The sequence below is a fragment of the Aphelocoma coerulescens genome, chromosome 1 (assembly GCF_041296385.1).
Source record: "Aphelocoma coerulescens isolate FSJ_1873_10779 chromosome 1, UR_Acoe_1.0, whole genome shotgun sequence".
Classification (NCBI taxonomy): domain Eukaryota; kingdom Metazoa; phylum Chordata; class Aves; order Passeriformes; family Corvidae; genus Aphelocoma; species Aphelocoma coerulescens.
Window position 1 is genome coordinate 104,898,210 of NC_091013.1, and position 15,707 is coordinate 104,913,916.

General features: G+C 44.6%; 1 protein-coding gene across 1 annotated transcript; it reads left to right on the top strand.

Annotated features, from left to right (window-relative positions):
* The first annotated feature begins 4,855 nt into the window (after positions 1-4,855).
* LOC138117470 (OX-2 membrane glycoprotein-like) lies at positions 4,856-13,060 on the top strand. The gene is given in 6 exon segments (XM_069027822.1): positions 4,856-4,876; positions 5,126-5,209; positions 5,212-5,278; positions 6,760-7,095; positions 11,832-12,143; positions 12,675-13,060. Coding segments are annotated over 6 exon segments (1,152 nt in total). The 3' UTR covers positions 13,007-13,060.
* The last annotated feature ends 2,647 nt before the right edge of the window (positions 13,061-15,707 follow it).

A 15,707-nucleotide genomic window follows, 5' to 3' on the forward strand; every position in this document is an offset into this window, starting at 1 on the left:
TTTTGGCAATGGAGTGCCTCATCTGAGTTCCATAAGACCAAGTAAGTAGTCAGGGTATATTACCGCAGGCCTGGTTCCTAGGGTATATCACCGTGTCCCACAGCCAAAGGGAGGAGGAGGAGAAGAGAAGATCCAGCGGGAAGGAATTGTGCAGCAAGATTGATTTATTTAATTATTTTACAAACTCTTTTATAGACTTTTTTCTTCATAGTCTAATTGGACAAAGGACCAGCCACCCCTTGGGGGTGATTGGCTAAAATCCTAAAACATCCATTGTCAAAATATTTTCTACTATACCATGAACAAGACTTTTCAAGGTTGCAGGTGGCTTGGTTGTTTACATTCCCTGCTACCTCTTCTGTGAGAGAGAAAAGTCTCTCACGGACTTAGAAAATAGCAAGAAAATCCTCGCTAGCAGCATTTTTGTATCTACAAGGGTACAGTACTCAGAGGTTGCATGACCTTTTCTGTGACCTATCAAGAAGACAAAGGAAAAGAAAGGGAATTTTCCACCTGTCCTAGCTGGTTCTTGTTGAGCATCCTCCTCTGTCTTTATAGTTCCTTAGGAGAGAATCTATTCCTAACCACTGTTGTACATAACTACAGGACACTCACATATCTTGTGTACAGTAATTAAATATATTGTACAATTTAGTTTATTTCTATATGGCATATATAAAAGCTTGTCTTTTTGAGACATGGTACTAACAGATAGGAGATACCAAGATGAATCTCCTCCAAGTGTAGTTTTCCTGCCTGGAAACTTGGAGCGGATGGCAAGTATTCTCTGTTCCTTCTGTTCCTCACCAGGATGAACTCCCTTCCTCCCTTCAGCAGACTCTCTGTGCTGGGAGCTTACCTCTCTAAACATCATCCTGAGGCAATACTCTTTGACATACTAAGAACTATATTGTTCATCTTAATTTGCTTGCTAAATTATGTTTTGTTAATCAAGAAGCTCCTCATGGTGCCTTGTATGATCCCTTGAGGCTGATTCATTGCAGGTATTATGTGTTTTGGAATCACTCTCTTAATCCTCTTGTTTAGTAATTAAATACAAAATGGTATTGGACCTCCCTTATTTTTGGTAGGCAGTTTCTCATCCTCCCACTGTATCCCTGCACCTTTGGGTAGCCAATTTTAGTGTGGTTTCTTTTCTGCCTGAATTGGTTTTTGTACTTTCCGTGTTACAGAATGAAACTCAGTGATCAAAGCAGCTCATTATCTCTCATTATCACTCCATTAGTCCTTTTGTTTTGTAATTAAATATAAAATGGTATTGGACCTACCTTATTCTCGGTGGGCAGTTTCCCATCCTTCCACTGGATTTCTGTACCCTTTGGTAGCCAATTTTGCTGGGGTTTCCTTGCTGGCTGAATTGCTTTCTGTAGTGGCTGTGTTACAGAATGAAACTCAATGACCAAAGCAGCTGGTTATCTCACTATAAGGGTATGCAGCACTCAGATGCTGTGCATCTAAAAAAGCCAAAAACCACCCCAAAGCCTCCACTGCAGGCAAACATTAACAAGTGGGGGTGGGAGAGGAAGAGAGTGGAATGGATGAGTGATGTAGCTTCCTGGGGTGCTGGGGTGAACTGGTAGCCTCCACAAAGTGACTAATGTGTTGCAGAATGGACTCCCTCTGGGTTCTGTAGTCTGAAATAGCAACTTTGGGTGCTTTTGGCAAGAGGAAACCACATGCATAGCCATCTAGCTCTTCTGAGAAATGCTGTGACAAACTGAATTGTAAAAAACCAAACACTTCAAACCACAAGGAAGCACAGTCTTTGGTACCGAAGTTTTCCAGTGCAGTTGTTTTGTGGTTCTTCATCTCCTTTTTGTCCTTTTTTTAAAAATGGTTATACTTTTATCCCTTTTTCTTTCTCCTGAGCTACAAGGAAGAAGAAAAATAAAAGAACCAGAAATACAATTTGCAGGGCCAGTTGGCTGGGGAGGAATCAAGTTTCAGTTGACACATTGTAATTGCAGTACATTGCCAGAAAAGAAAAATAAAATCTCTGTAAGACTTCAGGTGTCTGCAGCAACTTCATCAAACCTCAGAGGCAGGAAGTGTCAGGCAGTTAACAGGACACTTTAAGAACACGTACTGGGAGCATGTGGTTTTGCAGATAGAGGTACCCTACCATGAGCTATGTCTCCAAAAAGTAGCCCCCCCTTTGAATCTGTTTTGCACTTCACTAGGCAGTCCAACACCAGATTTCAGCAATGGAAGCTGTAACTTGCAGCTGACAGCAGTGTGTTAGCAGAGGGAGGGAGTCCAGTTTGGGGAGAGATCACAGATCACATACCTCCAATTCAAACATTACAAGGATAAACAGCTGTGACTGTGTACAAACTACCCTTATGTCCTCTGACCTGAAACTTGTGCGCAAACACAACAATTTGTCTGTAATCCTGCCCAAATGAGCACCACCTGGTCCTGCAGCATCCCTTGGCTTTGAACTGCCACAGCCTGCCCTGGTGCAATGGCAGAGGCTGGAGCAAATGTTGGTCGATGCAGCTACTGTCTTTACCTCAGTGTATTGCAGCTCTCCAAACTCAACTGAGATGTAGAGTGATTTGCCATATGCAGGCACTACTTAAACATGTTACAAAGTTCCAGGCCCGTTCAATTGCATTCGACAAGCTGCTTCCCAACAGTGCTACCTACAACTAGAGCTGAGGAGCCAAAGTCACTGCAATTCAGAAGTGGATGAAACCCTCTCCACCTGTTTTGTTCTCTTTACAGGTAATGTCTTGAGAGGTGGCACTGAATCCCTCTGACAACGTAGGCAACTGTCCAGTTGTTAACCTGGGTTTGGATAGTTATAAAAACAGTGGTTTAGACTGGTGGTTGACAAACCAATGTTTTAGACTACATTTGTGCCTGAGTGACTGCCCCTGGCAATGTTTTCTGGAAGTTCAACTATGTGAATTATTAATTTCATTAGTCACTCAGTCTGTGGGGAAATGCTGGCATTTCGTGACTGTGCAATTCTTGTATGTCCTTTTTTAATTTAGTCAGAACTGAAGAGAACATCCTGGTGAAACAGAAAGGGAGAAAATAATACAAAGCACTGTGCTTTCAAAGCAGTAGTTGCACAACTGCTTCTGCCTAAGTTATCCCCAAGCTTTCACTGGTTTTGGAATGTGGCTGAACCTTAGGCATGGTGTGCAGTTCTCAGAAATGAGGACGTTGTGTAACTGAAGCAGAAGAGCATGGGATCTGACTGACAAGGAAGGAGAAGGTCTGTAATCCACCAAAAGTCTATGCAAAGATGAACAGAGCAGGAATACATACACTTAAAGAGACACTCAAAATTTTTAAATAAGTGGCTGGTTTAATGGATCTCTCATTATGAATAAAATGTTATGTTTAAAGTAGTTAATCAACTGCTGATGTTGTCCGGTCCCTGGAGAAAGGGGAGTGGTCCGACAGATGCTGCAGCAGTTGGATGTGCATGCAAGCACCGACTCATGAAGGCCATTAGGGAAGTCCCTGCATGCTCAGGTTCCCTGTGGCACCTGGAGCTGTCAGGAGAAAGGCAGAGCTTGGAAGGAGCAGACCGCATACACGGCTCTTTCTAATCAGGGATGCTGTAACAAATTAAAGCCGACAAATTTCTCCCACCGGCGTAGCCATCTCTGTCCTTTGCTAAGACTGAAATTTTGCTCTTCATTGAAAAGTGTTTCCTCTAGCAGCACACAGTTTTTAAGGGTTCTGGAAGATTAGAGTGTTTCTGGGAGAAAATAAGTTGGTTAAATCTGACAAGAATATTTCCTACACACATTTCCTACAGAACTGGGACTGCAATTCTTTTTAAAATCAAGTGTAGTTCATTTTGTGATCGCTAAGTGGCAATCTCACATTTTGATCAGGCCAGAATGCCCTTCCAAAAATTTTGCAGGAAGGTGCAACTATGAAAATAACTCAAGGAAAGGAAAATGAGATACCTCAAAGGAAAAAGACAATAGTATGAAGCAATTGCATTTTGCAGACTTGTGGGAATGAATTCTTGAACCTACTCAAAAGCACATCCAAAATGTTTCTTTAGAGGAATACTGATACCTGAGCTGTTTCTGTTTTCAGATTAGTTAGCACCAAGTAGAGAAGGAACCATAAATGTGAAAGCATGTTTGAGAATTTTTTGTGTCACTTTATGATTTGGGCCCGCTGGCTTGCAATCGATTTGCATAATTCAAGGCTAGTCCGTGCAGCCATTCAGCTGAGAGAAAACATTTTATTTGCAATCACAGTCATTTGGAGTAGTAAGAATTTGCAAAAATGTAAGCCACCTCATCAGAAATCAGAAACATGAAACACAATTTACCAGTAGAAGTTTGATTAGCAAATGAGGTCTCGCAGTCTGGCTGCTGCACTGGGGCATAAGTGAGCCACCTATGGCAGAGGGCTTGGCTGGTTTCAGCAGTGTGATCACAACCCACACAAAAACGGGAACACAGGCATAACAATGACAAAGCAAAAAGGCACAAAAACAATGACTCAAACAAGTTGTGTGACCTATTTTTATGTCATATCAGGTGACGGTGGAGGAGAAAGGGTGTGTTTGTGGAAGGGCAACCCTGTCTTTCCCAGGGACAGGGCTGGGGAATGATCATGGACCTGTGGAGATGGAGGGAACCTCAGCAGAGGAGAGGTGAGACCAAGGCTCTGCTCTTTCCCTGAGGCCCTGAGTGCTCCTCTTGGCTTGCTTTGGTCTCCTTAATCTAGAAAAAGAGTTACGTTACAGAAGCCTCAGCAGCTCCTGGGTCTTCACTGATTTACACAAAGGGTGCAGACCCCTAACTGGGTCCTCTGAGTTATATGTAGGGACATTTGCACTACTCATTGCAGCATGGCCTTTCCTGGAGCTCAGGTCAGGGCCAGGGCGGCCTTTCCTCCTGCAACCCACAGACACTGGGTGCTGAGCCAGTTTAGAAACCTGTGCTTGTGTTTGGGCACTTATGAAAACCCAACCTTACGGACAAAGTGCTTGTGAAAAAAACAGCACCCCTATCTGCTTAGCAGCACAGCTGGGAAAACCTGAGTTTCTGGCTCTGACATTTGTTATGTCCCCTAAAATTCATAGAGGGAGGAGGTTTTTACAAGCTTCGATTTACTGTAGCTGCATGGAGGGAATGTCCCGAGAGTAAGAGCAAAGCATATAAAAAAGGGGAAGTGGCACTCAGTGGATCAGTTGCTCGTCTCACTGAGCACACAGCTAAGATGATGATGGTCATTTGCCTGCTCCTCTCCAGCATCTGGACCGTTGCTCCAGGTAATTCCCTTGTCTGTCTGGGTATCTGTGTCATTATCCTAACAGCATTAGGGACCTCAGTGCCAGCCTCATTCTGTGCTGCTGGGTGCTGCCATCCCCATCTCGCACCCTCTTGGGGCAAGCCCATTGGTGACACGGTACTTGTGGCACTGTGCTACTTACCTGGGCCTTTGGACGTGTCACTGCTGATTGTGTTGGCAGCATCCACTTCTTAATTTACCACCAGTGTTTTTATAAGTTAAAGAGAGATGTATAAATTGGTTGCAATGGGCAAATTATAAAGCAGGCAAACTGTGCTTGTGGGTATCTGCTCAGGCTATCAAAAGCATGGGTGTATTACACTGGTTTTGTACTTAAAAGTCATGTAGAAAAGGCTGAATTAGTTTCAGACTAGTTCCCATGATCATGGTTTGTAGTCTGCCTATGGCACTGCTGAGATCTGGAAAGCAAAGTGACTGGCACATCTTGGCAACTGGCTTCTTGGTCTTTGGTGGAAGTCTGCCTGGCCACAGTCACAGCCAGAATCTCAGAGCACTTTGTCGAGTGGGTTAACCTAGTGTACCTCTGGGCACTGCAGACAACCTCACTCCTCCTTAAAGTCTGCAAAGATATTTCCCTTTCTTGTAAATCGAATTATGTTTTCAGTGCTGCAACTGTTACTGTTGATATCTCCTTTCCCATGTTGACAGGCACAAATAAACTTTGAAAACTATTATCCCAAGAGAACTGTGGAGCTGAGCTGTCAGCTTCACCTTGCCTGTACCCTTAACAATTTTTTCATGTCTATGAATTGGAAGAGGAGACCGATTGTTTTCTTCTTTTCTCTGGAGACTTTTAATACCACGGCATTTATGCTGTGAAAGTTTTCTGCTTCAGGGCTTTCAGTAGGGTCTCTTCTGCAGCTGCTTCTCAGCAGCATGACTTCTATGCTAAGAGGACAGATGTATTTGGCCTCAGGTCCTCCCTACCTTGCTTTTTCCTTCTGGTTTTCTGTTCTTTGCCATTCTCTGACAAGTGTGAATACACAGTGTATAGTGGGGCACATAATAATTTTTAGCAGTTTTACTGATTTGCTTCACTCCATGCCACTGGAGGGCTAAGAGGATGGTATTGGGCCAACAGCTGTTTGGTCATTATCATGGCTGGAAGTTTAGGGAACCTCTCTGTGGGTACCCGTGGGATAGCAGTCCTAGTAGACAAATCAGTGGCTCCCAACACCAGAGCTGCCTTTCTCAGTGGTGCTCTCTGCAGCACAGGTATCAGGCTGGCAAGATACTTGGTATGAGAGTGGCAAGTCCAGTGAAACTCTCTAGGTATTCTTTCATGCCACATTTTCAATTTTTCGCTGGATGGAGGGATAGAGAAATCCTCCAGAGTTGCTCTGTTTAGAAACGAAGGTAAGGGGCTGCGGGAGCGTCCGCTGGGGTTGGGCTGCAGAAGAGTGTGAGAAATGCTGAGTGTGGCACCTGCTTCTCCCCCAGCCTCTGTGCAGGTGATGAACAGAAAGGTCCAGTCAGTCCAGGCAGGAGGAAATGTTACATTTTCATGCCGGTCAGTCACGAAAGAAGATGTGATACAGGTGACCTGGCAGAAGGAGACAGATGGGGCTGAAGACAACATAGCAACTTACAGTACGATGAACGGCCAAAAGATAGCCAAGGCCTATGTCAGCCATGTGAGCTTTGCCCACAGCGAGTTACAAGCCTCGGCCATCTCCCTTCATGGAGTCACCCTCCAAGATGAAGGATGCTACAAATGCATCTTCAACACATTTCCCTCGGGGGCTGTCACCGGCAGGATGTGTCTCAAGGTTTATGGTAAGGCACTGTAATTGTGTACGGGCACTCATCTGAGGATCGAATCATTTTTCCTGTGAAAAACCTTCCGTAACATTGCTACACTGATGCAGGAAAAATGATTCAGCTTTCTCCCTGGCTCTCTCCCTCTCTGGTTTTACCTCTGATGGGAAACCAGCATTCAACAGTTCTTTAATTTTCTTCCCTTTCAAGTCAGCAACAGCGAGATTCAAAACTGACACGTAACCCATGACTTCCTCCAAGTTTCCCTGGTCCTGTGCTGTGCTGACAACTGCCTGGCCACAGCCATGAACCCCATGTCCCTCTGCTTCCTTTCAGTGCTTCTCTCACCTCCTAATCCTGGAAATCAGGCAATTTTTAGCTTGCTCTGCATTTGGTTTTTAAAAAACTGCAAAGTATTCAAAAGGCAAAGAGGCACATGTATGACCAGAATAGCTGGAAGCTCATTTTGAAGCTAGAGTAAAAATAACAGTAGTTGGGCTGGGGTCAGGAAAAGGATGCAAAAAAAAAAAAAAAAGAAGGCTGAAATACTGTACAGCTCGTGGGATTTGACACATGAATATCTTAAGCAGGTCAGCATCAACTAGCTTAAAGAAGAGAGCTGAAACAAATCATGAGTCAAGATGGCAATATTTGTCACCTCCATATGAAATCATCAACTAGCAAGTGCAACCTGAAATAAAGATAAATGAGGAACTCAAAAGAACCAAGAGTGATAAGCTGCTTATCTCTTGAGGAAAGCTGCTGGGTTTTGTCCAGCTGAGAAAGCTGAGACATTAAACATGCTCTGAAGACACCCTGTAGGCTCCTGGCTTTCTCACGCATGGGACTGCTGTGGGGACATTGGCCAAAGATCATATCCCATGTGGAGAGTATCAGTGTGTGTGACCTTTCACTGGTGATATGACCCCTGCAGAGTATTTTGTTTAACCCTAGTACCTTCTGCTGACAAGGACACAGACACATATGTCCACACACATGTCTCTGGAGTCCTGCGTGTGGAGAAAGGAAGCTCCTAACTTACAGGGGAAAGGAGGTGATGGTGGAAAATACAAGGGAAAATCAAGGCTGGAACAAAAGTTCTTTTTCCCCTCTTCTGGGAAAACTCCTAGGACAGAAAAGAGAAATTAGGAGAAATTCATGCAGTATTTCATATATCAAGAGGAAAGTTCCTAAAGAAACCCAGTTCTGAGTCAGTCCGAGGGTAAACAGTGATTATATATTACAGGAAAAACGTGGAAGTGCCTTGCAGAGGGATCCCATTCTTTTTTATCATGTAAATCTAAACACAGAGATTTCTTTTCATTTTTTTGGTTTGGTTTGGTTTTTTTCTACCCAAGTGGGGGAATTCCTTCCCAAAACCACCAACCTTGTGGCTATGGTTCATCCTTCGCCAGAGCACTACTTCTAAAAAAAAAAGGGATGTTTTTCTGCTGCCACACACACTCATGCAAGCATCTCTTCCTGCATCTGATGAAAACACATCAGCTGAGAAGGGCTTAACTTCTCTCATAGGCCTCACAGGCCACTGCCAGAGGCTGCCTCACCAAGGTCACGGTGGCCTCCCTTTAATGTGCTGTATCAAACCTGCCCTCAAGGGTCACCGTGAACAAACTGAGTATTTGGCACTCTGACAGAAGATTTTAGGTCATATATGCTTATTGCATTGAAGCTGATTTACACAATGCTACCTAAAAGCCACAGTCTTGCTCCTTATTGCCCAACTCTTAATGATGGGAACAACTTGTCTGAACAAGCCCAGAGGGTTCCCCATGAGGGAGAGTGAAGCCAGCAGGAATCTCCCAAGGCTCAGAGGTTCAGGGCAAGGTGAGAAAATCAGTCACCTGTTGAAAATGAAACGCTGCCATGTCTTTGCCCTCAAGAGGGGACTGCCAGGGAGTTTACGAGCTGGTGATTGCCCGATTACAGCAGCCTTCACAAGTGCGGCTGTTCCGGGAGAGACAGCCACCATCGCCACGTGATGAGGGGAAGTGAAGCCACGTAAGGACTGGATACAACACTGTGAAAAAAGAAACAGGTATGGCTGGAGGGATGTCAGACATGCCTGGCTGAAAACAGCAAACCCAGGAAGAAGCAGAAATTTCCTACCCTTCAGCAAAATCCATTTTGGAACAGAATAGTTTCAAGCAAGCTTGGTGGGTCTCTTTAAACAGACTGCTCCCTTCACCCCCCCCCCCCCCCCCCATATGGCTGGAAAAAGCTTTCTGTCATCACAAGGCACTCTGTGACTCCTACAATCTTTTATCATTCTCTATAACACCACTGCTAAGACTTAAAGCATAAAAAGCATATCATGACCAGACGGTCCCCCTCCAATCACGGAAAGCCATTACAGAAAGTCCCTTTTTCAAATATTTGGGAATGCTGACAGAGATCAAATTTGGGAACATCTGCAATACTGATCTGCAAGAGAGACTAAAGCAAGTACTTGCAAACAACCTCTTATGCAAAGACTTTCACTGGAAACAAATATCTTGATGAAAGGCAAAAGAAGCAGTTAAGTGTATGCATCGAACATAAACAGCCAGCACATACTAGCAAACAGTGCAGAGGGACTTTACTGCAAAAGCAAGCACTTACAGGTTTTGACAGTACATCTGTTACAGACATTTGCTAGAGAGAAGCTCAGCCCTACAGGATCATTCCTTGGGGTCCATTGTGAGAAGAGAGAGAACTGCTTAGTCAGAAGAAGAGCAGCTGTAGAGTGCCTGTGTTTCTGGCAAGACACTGAGAATTTTTTCTCATCCTCTATGGTAACATCTGTGACTTGTCCCTTTGATTGTTTTTGAATTTTGCAATGTAATATTTGAAGTTAATGCTGTGGGTGGATATGTTATTTTTATGCATCCCGTGAGTGAAAGAAGAAGTTCAGAGATCATTTATTAATTGAAACATAAATTGTTTGTGACACTAGTCTTTTCATACCTGGGAGATTTTGAGAAGTTCCAACTGAAATCCCCCTACACACTTTCCTTGTTTTTCTCAGAGGTTTCAGCAACTCTGTGGGGGTTGAGTTTTTGTCTATGGGTGATGCAAAACAGGAGAAATAGAAGCTTATTTTTTCTAGGCTCACACAACCATAATAAGTGAATGAGGTCAGGCTTGTAAAAAAGTCAAACAAAAAGCAGCAAAATTGTTGGTATACAAAGTCTTGGTTCCACCCTCTGGCAGTTATGGCTTGGAGGACACAGACAACCTCTTGAGGTACGAATGGAATTGTGCTAGGAGGTCATAGGTGCCATTATGCATCTGGCACAAGCCTTTTCCCCTTTTCACAGCACCTGCTACACTTCACAGGCAAATCTTTGTTTACTTCATGAAAGGAAAAAATCATTGTTTTTCCTAAGAAGAATAAAAAGAAGTTTGGTTCACTTGTTTAAAAGCAGGATTGCTAAATGATAGTGGGATGTTTTAGTGTTGGGACAAAAAACAATTTCAGCATAAACATTGCCACTTACCACTGTTATTTTTCTTATGTAAGTAGTAATATACACATGGAGTTCTACTAATTACAGTAATGGATACTTTTTTAATCAGAGGGCATTCATGGTACCCCAGACTTGATTGAAACTAGAGCTGCCACTGCACTGAAATGGTTAAAAAAAGTAATATTCTCAGAAACAGAGACCTAGAAGTAGAGTGTGGTTTGGACCCCTATTCCATCAGCACATGTACTGAAGTAGAAGGCAGGCTGGTGAGCTGCCACACAGAAAGCCATGGATTGCACTCCCAAATGGAACTGCACGCCTTTATAGATACTGGCCTGCACAAACTGACCTTATCAAACTGAGCAAAAGCTTGAACTAGACAATCTCCAGAAGTCCCTTCTGACCTAAATTATGGTATGATTTGATGTCAAAGGATAAATAGGTGACTTCTCTACACGGGACCGATGTGTCCTTATGTGTTCAGTTCTCACCTGGAGTTCTATCCAGGTGGAAAGTAGCTTCTTGAACTTCTCCCCTTTATCTATTCCTTGCAAATACAGTTTGTATAAATAGGAATCAACAAGTAGACTTCATGTGAGTGAGTGAGCATGAATGATGCCTGTAGTTCATCCTTCTTCCAGACTAAAGTGAAATGTGACAGCATCCGCAAATCTTCTGGAGTGAGAGAACTCAGAAGAGGTGATCTTTAATGAAAGTTTTAAGGGATACTATGATGCACCCAAAACCCAGTACAAGAGGGAACAAAGTTATACAAGCACAAACCCTCCACAGGTGAAATCCCATGGTGTAACCACATACAAATTCACTATTACTGTCTTGCATAAATAAATGCATTTAGTCCTTTGATTTGCAACTCTACACACCTCAAACAGCAGTAAAGATAATCCTGAAGGTAATTTTAAAGGAAAATAATTTTAACTCATTAATGCAGTTCAGCTCTTTCAGAGAGAAAAGGACATATGATTTCACAGTTTCACTACCTTCTGCTTTTAACTCAGCCATAATCACCACTTCTCAGTTGGGATGTTGCTGCTAGTAATAGAATTGAAACAGATGCTTCTACCCTCTTGCCCTTACTTTTGTCTAGCTCTTCACTTCCAGACTGCTGTCTGATCACTTTCATGTTTATTCATCACTGCTGGGGCTTTGGGAGGGGGGAGGCAAGATTAGATAGCAAGCTTGTCCTCCAAGATAATTGTAAATATAGATGCTCTTTGCTCAAACATGGGCAGAAACTAATGGACTTTGTCACTTTGTTGTTTACAGCCATCTCAGACCCCAAAGTGGAAACTAAGCTTATACTCAGTCCAGACAAAGCTGAGGACTCTGAAAAAATGGTGGCGATGAGCTGCTCAGCAACAGGGAAACCAGCTCCAAAAATAACCTGGCACCTTCCCAGCATCCTGCAGCAGAAACCAAGGGAGTACCACATAAAGTTCAGCAACCAGACTGTGACTGTCATCAGCAATTTTACCCACACCCACTCCAAAATCCTTCAGGAGTACCCCATCACCTGTGTGATCCAACACCCTTCTCTAAATGTGACCCTGGTCCTGCCCACAGACAGCCTGGAGCCAGGTCAGTACGTAACTCTGCTCCTGCTCTGAGTGGAGCAGAAACTGCACAACACCTCCTGGGGTTGATCAGAAAACTCCGCAGAGGGTTGGGAGCAGGTGGGGAAGGCACCTGGAAGAGCAGCTGTGGCTGGGCTTGGGAGGGATGGAGAAGGTGCCATGGAACATCCAGATGCCCTGGGCAACTGCACATAATGTCTACTGCTCATCAAGTCCTCTCACCCACCATGGTGTCCCCCAGCCTCTCTGTCCCTGTGAAGGACTATTTGTGACAGGGTTCCCTGTCATGTAGCGTGACACACTGACAAGATGTTGGGTAGCTCAGAGGGACTGAATTCTGTATGCCTGACCTTAACATCAGACCCCAAGCATAAGTCTTCTGGCAGTGCCACTTGAGTGCATCATGCTGAAATGTGCTCCCAGTGCCCCTATCCACTCCATTTCACCCCAGGGAATGGCCAAGGGATGTTTGAATTGGGTTTTGGGTTGGATTTTTACTTCCTGCACAAACTTAATCCCTGTGCTTTCCCCACAGGTCCAGACAGCAGCATGGCACCGGCCATTGCCATTGCAGTGGGCGTCCTGGTCCCCCTGACCTCCCTTCTCCTTCTCACCTGCCTTCTCTACCCCTGCCTCAGGCACCTACATGGCCCAGAAGGAAACCCAGCCTGGCCATGCTGGGTAGGTCTGCCTTTCCTCAGGGTGCTGCCAGGGTCACCCCCACAGGTCATGGGGCTCAGTACTGTGACCTGGCTCTGCCCAGCCACACCAGGGCTGCCTGCACACTGCCCAAGCCAGGCTGAACCTGGGCTGGAGATGGACACAGGAATTAGCCCCCAACCAGACAGCTGGGAAGCAGAAACCTGATTCTGCATAGCCAGCCTACAGGTGCCCAAGAGTGCTGGGAGCTAGAAAACATTCACTGTGCCAATGACAAGGCACACTGCGGCAGAAGCATCGCTCTACTACTATATTTATACACAAAATAGTCGTGGAAGCAGTGGCCAGGACCTTGCACTGGTCTTCTGCAGCTCCTAAAATAATCTACTTCAGCACAGCCAATGCAGCTTATGAAGGCAGCAGCTTTGAGGATGTGTGTCAAACAAAATGTGGTCTTGGAGGAAAACCGTGCCTCTCTGAGGGAAGCCCAGGGTCCCACACTGTGGCACAGGCTGAGGCACTGCTGGTTGTCCATGGAGGCTATCCTAGTGCAGGGAGTGCAGGATACAAACTTGAGGTGGGGATAAACTGAGTGAAGTGGCATCATTTCAGAGAATCCCAGTCCAGTTTTGTGAAGGCTCCTCATCCTCTTTGCAGTATATGCCTAGCATGTGCACCCTGAATTTTGGTGAAAATCCTGGAGAAAAAGAAGCAGTGGAGGAAATGCAACATGTCTTCCAGGGGTGTTATACCTCTAGATCCCAGCTGAAGACTACTGGTGGGATTGCAAGGGGAAAACAGAGAGATGCAAGGACTCATTTGGCAATACAAATATCCAGGATCTTTAGCCTCGCACTTAAAACATCCATATATTTTGAAAAAATAAACACAACAACCTCTCTTTCATCAGGTACTTCCTGCCTGTACCAAGGCCAAGAAGTGCAGGCAGTTTGGAGCTGCAGGCAGGTGGGCTCCTGTGGTGTCCCCCAGCCTCAGTGCATCACTGAACACCTGAGAAGCTGCCCACCCTACACATGCAAGAGAGAAACTCTTAAAATGGCACCTCAAGCTTCCAAGGAAACCTCCTGTGACTTTCTTCCAGAGAAATACAAAAAAGGACAATTTACAATAGATATTTATTTATTTTGTTACACTATAATATTCTGTTTTGTAAGAAAAAAAATGTAAAGTATTTATTTGAAACACAGGCTGGCTGTGTGGATCCATTTAGTGGAATTTATGCTTTGTATTTTTGGGGGGTTTGAACATTGTTTATTACTTTTTGAAATTTTCACATTGCAAACTCAAAAGTGATGGGGGATTGTCTGAAACAAGGCAGCATTTTGTAAGGCTGCCTTTGAAAGGGTTGCTGATGGACCAAGAGCTGGGCTGCAGAAAATCCATGGAACAGCCTAGCACACTGCTCTGAACTTCAGGTGCTGAACTTGTTCCCTAAAGGGCACAAGAGATCAGGCCAAGACTGCAGCCAGCCTGAACTTATAACCCAGGTGCCAGGAGCAACAGGCTTCAAGCCAGGAGTCATGGGGGAGTGCCAAGTCTGATTTCCAGCCACTTCTCCTGGAAAGCAATGTAAAAGGCACATAGATGATTCCTTCTTCCCTCATTCTCAGGGCTTTCCACAGTGCCTTGTGTTTCCCAGCATCCCACCCACCTGCAGGAGGAAGCAGGGCAATAAAGGAGAAGTTGCAGGGGTAGGTTGCCCAGTACATTTTGTTTGTGTCCTGGTGTAGTGGCAGGTGAGTGCAGTGGGGAGCAGGAGGCAGGTAGGCCTGAGGAGGTGGGTGCTTTATTTATTTCCTTATGGGCAGATAAATACCAGTGCAGGGCAAGGACTGTTCTCTATTCTGAAAATGCTTTGTTTATAACCAGTAGGTCAGATCTGAGCTCTAATCTCCTGTAATTTCCTGAATTGCACTCTATTCTAATGAAGTCTTGTAGACTTAGGGAAGAGGAAATGAGCCCACCTGGCTGATGCTGGTCTTGTGGGAAGCCACCAGTGCAGGCTGCTTCCTCTCCTTCTGGCTTCCCGGAGCAAATGCATGTAATCTGGTTTTTCCTCATCCATGTATTTCAAACGGGCATGCCACATGACTCACTAAGTGTGGTCAAAAAGCCAAGTGAACTAAAATGAAAGCAAGTGGGTGAGAATGAGTAAACCTGGTCTCTGGTATCAAATACATTTTTTAGGCCCCCCTAACACTTAGTAATAGCACAGTTGGTGAGAGGGGAAAGGGGAACTGGCTGCAGCTGTTACAATTGGGTTTTTTTTCTCCTTATCCCCCAACTGTCAAAGGAGGAAGTAATGGTTTGTCCAAACTTTTCCACTATTGCAGCTCCATTTCTTCCTCCATGAGGGAAGAGGTCAGGGGAGAAGAAGGATTTCCCCTGGGCTTGGGGAGGGCAGGAATGGGTGGAGAGCCCCTGGCACCCTTCTTGAGTAGGCTGTGTGGCCTCAGGCCTTGGCATTCCGCAGAGTCTGCACTTGCAATTTAGAGCAGTTTATTTGAGTTCTAACATGAGGTTTCTGCTAGTGTTTAGACTAAGGTTTTGTTGTTTGGTTTGTTGGGGTTTTTTAATAAAAAAAAAAGAAACAAAACTCCTGCAGAAACGGGGAGTTTGGACATGGGTAGAGAAAAGGATTTCCTGAGGGAAGAGAGATAGGCACAAGGCCAATGAGAAATCTATTCAAACCCAGGAAAATGGCAGAGATTATCTATTATTGTTTTCTACAAGCTGATCACCTGGAGTGTGGGAAAGCAGGGCTTGGAGTCACAAAAGTATCTGTTTATGTGTGGGACTGTGGTTTCTTTTACTTTTTAGCTGAATGTAGAATTTTTTTAAGCTTTTAAAGGTTTCTGCTTATGAGCATGATAGGTCCAGAAGCTGG